The 6,823-nt window shown below is 46.5% G+C and overlaps 1 protein-coding gene across 1 annotated transcript; it reads right to left on the minus strand.

The window, feature by feature from the left end:
- Positions 1–257: 257 nt before the first annotated feature.
- EV420DRAFT_1754142 (uncharacterized protein) lies at positions 258–1,461 on the minus strand (the record flags this gene model as incomplete). Its single annotated transcript, XM_060480476.1, has 6 exons — positions 258–412; positions 505–666; positions 784–814; positions 870–1,038; positions 1,230–1,393; positions 1,417–1,461. The coding sequence occupies 6 exons, from the start codon at positions 1,459–1,461 to the stop codon at positions 258–260; spliced, it is 726 nt and encodes a 241-aa protein (XP_060321931.1).
- Positions 1,462–6,823: the final 5,362 nt, after the last annotated feature.

Genomic DNA, 6,823 nt, shown 5'->3' on the forward strand with positions numbered 1-6,823 from the left:
CAGATATGCCCGTGCATGGTCGCTTTCTAAGATCTCTGAAGTAATAGGACTCGTAGCAAGCCAGTCGTCCGCCACAGTCTAAAAGATTTGCTCGGTATGTGTAGCACCGTGTGGGTTCCGAGTCCTATGAATATAGGATATCTCGGTCATTATGCAGTTGGGAAAGACCCGTGGGAAATTCTATTGGTGGAATCAATTGATGGCGGCGTTTGCCGACTATCTCGCTCTGTCCCTTGGGCTTTGGCCATGGGAGTTTTCTATTCGTGCACCCTTTTTCTCCCGGCTTCATCCTCTTTCTCCCGACAGCTCTGTTTCATCGCTGCTTCTTTGTGTTGCTGGCAGCTTCTGTTGTTTTTTTGTTTGTTTCCCCTGTTTGTTGCCTTTCTTAATGTCAATTTCTCTTTGCGTCGTTCTATAAGCACATGCCATATATAACTGCACAAATCTCACTGTTCCTTCATCGTCATCCACCTCGTTCATCCTATTGGTCTTTTTAGCGCCCACCCGCGTATTCATCCTCATCTTCATCTTCCTCAAAACCTATCTTCCTCTTCATCCGCATGAGCTGGAGCCGGCATACTCTCCACATTTCTCCTGTCCAAATTGGCTTTCTGTGGATAAGTCTGATCAGTACGTTGTCCTTGATACCTTCATCTGTATCACTCACTGATGAGTGATCACAGTTCACTAGGGCCAATGCCCTCAGAATCGTCTTCATCCTTGCCCTGCCTTGTTACTCCTCATGAATACCATCGAGCACCAGGCTTCGATGACATCGCCTACCCAGAATGTCTGTGGCTTTACCATCATGTATCTGTAACGCAAAGGTGTCATCAATTTAACATTCTTGATTGCTCTGCGGTGCTGACCTTTTCTTCCCTCCCTTCTCTGAAGTAGCACATGATGTTTTCTTCGGTGTGGATCAACTTCCGCTGCACTATCTTGGTGAGTACACCCGCTGGGTCGACATTGGCTGCAATAGGTTTCCTTCCTCTTTGTTCAAACTGTTTTTGGGTCTGAAATAGTGGTTCGTCATCTCTGTATCCAGTTTCCAGTTCTCTAATTCCCCTTCCCTGAACTCTCTTTCCCCCATAACTTGTATCTCCTTGATTGTGGACATGGCATTGTCTTTTCCTTTGCTCAATACCTCATCTTTTCCTTCAGCATCCTGTGTAAATTGTGAGTACGTTCCCTACCCCCTCCCTCTTATCATGAAATTGTCCACTTACCTTGTCTCCTTCATTACAGGTGGTATATCCATTGCGAATATGGCGCCCGTGATCGTGAAGACCATCTCCTCGATAGTCCCATCCTTCGCATTTTGACGCAAGATCCTCCACACCCCTGTGTCCTTGTCTTGTTTGATAGATGCAGCATTGATGATATTGCATTCCTGTTTACCATGTCAGTATGCACTCTCTGCTCTTCTGGATCCCGTATGTCTATCACCTTCGTCACCATTTTGTCCTTTGCAAGGAGTCTGACGTGATGTACTTTTGTATAAATCTGTTGTAGTTATTAGTCCATGAATTCAATTAAGTATCATTGTTAACTTTTTCTTTTATTTTTTGGAGACAAAAAACATAGGACTCGGACCTGCCACATGGATGCATTGGCCCTCACCAACTAGTTAGTGTGTTTCTTGAGTGAATTATAGATGATAGTCAGAGTAATTTGACACTGAAATGCATCCGTCGTTTGGAAGGTGACCGACAATGTTGCACCAGCATGCACGAAGCGGTACAAAAGAAAGAAGTCAAAACGTAATCCTGATTAGGCTAATCTTGGACTCGGAAATGATCGATCAGGTTAAGCATGCCAAGTCTGATCTCCTTCATCTAGTCTGTTCCATGTGGCCTTGCTTGTCGCAACCAACTAAGCCCAAGCCCAGACGCTTGTCTTGGCTATATTCCAAGGCAAGATTGGAGAATTTTTTTTCAAATGGAAGTCACACATTACTAAACCTTTCTTCCATGGTTCAGCCATTATCTTCTGGATACTCCAATGCTGACTTCGAGTTTCATTCACTTATTCAAGTCGCTTTGATATGCTCATGCCCTCGCTTCCCTGTATTCAATTTCAAGTCTGTGCAGGTGCTAGTACATCAACATTTGCTTGAAGCTTCATGCTACTGTCTCAGCCTTCCATATGTCCTTCAACGGCTGACCAATGGTCTGTGATTTGAGATGCAGTCTTTATGTTTTCAAGTTGTTATGGACGAGTAAAGATTAATCTGGAGCTGTAGGTGGATTTCGTCGGTATAAGACTCCCAGATTTCTGGTGTCAGACCAGTGACCAGTCCCTGATGCACCTCACAAATCGTCCACATGCAAACCGTCTCGTAGTGAAAATCTGATGCTTTGTGACACAGACTAGTGTTAAGCACTAACTCTAATCTGAACCAAGGCTGGTCTCTATCCTGTCACTTGTGTTTGGTGATTCAGTGTTAGAGAGGTGTTGGTAGACTGCAAGAAGTTAGGTGTCACTTTATAGCAAAAGCAGGGAGCTTGTAAGAGTTAGGAGTATATAACCTTAGCCGAAGCTGGGGTCTAAGGCCACAGCATAGGCTAGCTTAAATACATGTTAGACTCATACTAAGAATAGTATCTACAAGGGCGCATGCAACGAGAAGTGCATCTTTTAACGAATGAGGAGTGAGGACACTAAAAGAAGTGTACTCCCGACAAATGAGAGTAAAGAGCGCATATCACCTGCATCTGCGTGGGACTCCGTCTGAATAGGCTGCATCCCGCAGACTGCCCTCAACTGGTGGTCGACTCTCATCCAACTACTAAGAAGCATGATGCCATCAAGAGAAGCATGATGGCATATGCAGGTCATCGGTCATCTGGGGTGCGGCAGCTGTGAACTGGGGTGATGGCAACCGGGTAAATGGGTAAGGAGTGTGCCAGCAGAATATCATGGGTCCAGGAGATAAGATAGGCAGGTCTGGGGTTCTGAGAGATAAGGATAAGATAAGATAAGGAAAATAGGGATAAAGTCGTAATAATACCCCCCAACTAAGACTGTCATCCCGACAGTCCTTTAGATGTACTTACTCCTGAGAAGAGGGAGTTAGTAGATTCCATATCGGATTCGTAGTCCTTGTTTTGTTCCCAAGCAGACATGCTCCGTTTTTCTAGGAGGAAGCTAGGGTCGGTCTGAGTCGTTAGAGGAGACATGGAACGCTCGTCTTCGCAGACGTCTTCATCCGTGTCTGATGAATAAAAGCCCTGCTTGTCAAAGGATAATGGATCGGTATGATTCCTGCTGGCATTTGGAAAGAGTGTTGAGCTCTCAGTTGCTGAAGAGCCAGGAGATGATATGGTTATGCATCCTCCTTTGTTTTCCAAGTGTCGCAAATCGTGATCCTGTACGTGGTTTTCCTTGTTCTCGTATTCCTTGATGAGTTCTTCAGCATTGGCGAGATTTCTCCTCTTGACCCAAGTAGCTTCCTCCACTGGGTATCCCTTCCATTTGACCAAATATTCTGTTATAGTCCTCCAGCTGTGTCCTCGGCTGATGATTTGGTCATGGTCCTGAAGTAGTTCTTCTACTTCGTATTCTTCTTCGCCCTCCACGAGTTCTGGCTCAGGTGGCGGAGGTTTTTCCTGGTTGGAAAACTCTGGGGGGACGTACGGAGTTAGGTATCGTTCGTTGAACTTGTTGTGGATCTTCCATCCTGGTGGCAGCCTTAGTTCGTATGCAGAGGGCCCCTTTTTGGAAACTACTTCAAAGGGGCCGACGCATTTGTCGCCTAGCTTTTTTGCCAGTCGGGGGAGGTGAAGGTTGGTTGAGTCCAACCAGACTTTATCTCCTGGTTGGTACTCCTGTGCAGGGCGAGTGTGTTTGTCATAAGCCTTTCTCATAACTTCGACGGCTTTATTCAAAGAGTCTTCCGCTTGTTTGTGTACTCTCTGGAGGCTTTCGACAAAGTCAGTTACTGATGGTGTTTCCAACTGCCTCACCGTGGTTGGGCGAATGTCCCCATCTCATCCGAAGACGATTTTGATGGGGGAAAAGCCCATTGCAGAGTGTTGGCGATTGTTGTGAGTGAATGCTGCCCACTGCAGCCATTCGCTCCAGTCGTCCTGTTTGTGGTTAATGAAGACTCAAAGGTATTTTTCGAGTTCTTGGTTAACCCGCTCCGTTTGTCCATCCGTCTGAGGGTGATAGGCCATTGACGGATTTCCTTGAATATTCATCATTGCATACAGCTCAGTGATGAATTTTGATATGAATTGGGGTCCCCGGTCAGAGATGACTTTGGAGGAGGTCACCCCAAATCGACAAATGATCTCGTCGCATAAGATTTTGGCCCATCTGCTCGACAAGAGTTCCTTCGTGCATGGAATCAGCACGATGTATTTTGAGAATCAGTCTACGATGACTAGTACCGCATCGTAGCCCTTGGATTCTGGAAATCCAGTGATCGTGTCGACTGAGATGTGTTCCCAGGGTCGGGATGGTACAGCATTGGGATGTAGCGGAGCTGCTTTCCGCTGCATATCAGTTTTTGTCCTCTGACATGCCTCGCATCCTCGGACATAAGTTTCCACGTCCCTTCACATTTTGGGCCACCAGTAGTCCCTTAAGACTAATTCCTTGGTTTTTTCGATGCCCAGGTGTCCTGTGGAGACATGATCATGGTGATGGGAGATGAGTTCTCCTCTTAGGGTGTGGTCACGGGGAACATAGATACGTCCATCGTAGAATAGAAGGTGGTCTTTCTCCATGACCCCCTTCTCGTGGTTGAGGCTTGAGGCGATTCCTTGGTCCCACCATTGGTGATTGCTTGTCACTCTTCGAATTTTGCCATGAACTTCTTCCTCCACTGGCATTATCAGGGTGCAGAAGAATTCTGGTTTCAAGAGGACAATATCATCATTGTCCTTCTTGCCCTGGTCATGGTCGGCCTGCCGACTTAGAAGGTTGGCCTTCCTGTTGGACGCTCCTGGCTTGTGGTTGACCATGAAATGGTATTCCGCTAGTTCAGTAACCCACCATGCCTGTCTGCGGTTGAGTTTCTGAGGCTTGCAGAAATATTGCAGATTTGAGTGATCCGTCCAGATTTCAAAATCTTGACAGGCACCCATAAGGTAGTGTTGCCATTCTTCCAAGGTGATCATTATCGCTAGTAATTCCTTGTCGTAAATCTCGTAATTCCGTTCTGTCGCGGAAAGAGATTTTGATAGGAATGCAATCGGTTGCCATTTCCCTTCCTGTTCCTGTGACAGGATGGCCCCGATTGCTCCTTCACTGGAGTCTGCCTCCATGCGAAACTTGTTGTAGTCATTTGGCATTGCCAAAACGACTCCTGTTGCGAATTGACGTTTGAGTTCCTCAAACACCTCTTGTTGTTCCTTTTCCCATGTCCAGGGGACCTTTCCCATGAGTTTTGTCATTGGTTTGACGATTGCGCTATAGTGCCAGATAAATCGTCGGTAGAAGTTGGGGAATCCTAGGAACGACTGTGGTTCCTGTTTCTTGGAGGGCGCTGGCCAGTCCATGATACCAGTGATTTTGACTGGATCCATTCTAATGGATCCTTCACTGATGATGACCCCAAGGTATTCGGTCTCAAGTACCTCGAACTCACACTTTTCTGCTTTCAAGAACAACTTGTTCTTGCGCAGAATCTTCAGGACTTCCTGCACGATTCTTTGGTGTTCCGCCTTGTCCTTGGTGAAGATGAGGATGTCATCCAAATAAATGGTGACCTTTCCTTGGGCAATGAGATCTTTGAAGATATCATTCATCATCCACTGGAACGTGGCCAGTGAATTGGTTAATCCAAAGAACATAACCATGGGCTCATAGAGCCCTCGGTTAGTGCAGAATGCGGCTTTGAATTTGTCTCCTTTCTTGATTCGGACATTGTTATATCCCCAATGAATGTCTAGCTTAGTGAAATACCTTGCGTCCTTCAGCTTATCCATAAGGTCAGAGATAAGCGGTAGAGGATAGCAGTTTTTGATGGTTATTTCATTAAGTTTGCGGTAGTCCTGTACTGGCTGCAGTTTTCCATCCTTTTTCTTGACAAAGAAAAAGGGAGATGCCATCGGGGATTTGGAGGGTCGAATTTGGCCGGTAGCCAGGTTTTCATCAAGAAATTTGTCCAATTCCTCCTGCTCCTTTGGGTTCAAGGGGTATATCTTGCAATCCAGGCTGGCATTGGCGTTGGGAATAAGTTCAATAGCGTGGTCCCAAGGCTTGTGAGGGGGAAGTTCATCAAAGTTTTCTTTGGCGAAAACATCGATGAAGTCTCGATAATGTTCGGGGATGATCTCCTTGAACGACTTTATTTTCTTTCCCTTGTTGGCCTTGGCGGCTAGGTCATTGGCTTTATGCCCTACCGCTCACATATGAAAGGCTTCCTCGAAGTCTATAATGAGGATGGTGTCTCTGTCCTCAACTTCGGTTCCCCACTGTTGTTCTGGGTCTTCGTCTGGGAGATGGAATGGTATCTTGCGGCAGTCGCAGCATGCCAGGGTTACCGAACCCGTATTCCAGTCGATGAGTGGGTTATGCCTTTGTAGCCAGTCATGTCCTAGGAAGATAGGTGTTGTTCCGAGGTCAACGACTGCTAATTCAATGCGCTCGCTGTGGTCTCCGATCTTGAGTCAGACCTCAGCGAATTCAGTGATATTGCCACCTTTGTTGCGAGTACCATCGGCATTATAGACTGGAGTGGGGTGAGCCGCTCTATGCATGGTAATACCACGATCACAGGTCCACTGTCAGTTGATAGCACTTCCAGTACAGCCACTGTCGATCAGGGCCTTTGCGGAGTGATGGGCCATGGTATCAAAGGTCTCCAATT

Source organism: Desarmillaria tabescens, assembly GCF_030435595.1.
Source record: "Desarmillaria tabescens strain CCBAS 213 chromosome Unknown EV420scaffold_156, whole genome shotgun sequence".
NCBI classification, from domain to species: Eukaryota; Fungi; Basidiomycota; class Agaricomycetes; order Agaricales; family Physalacriaceae; genus Desarmillaria; species Desarmillaria tabescens.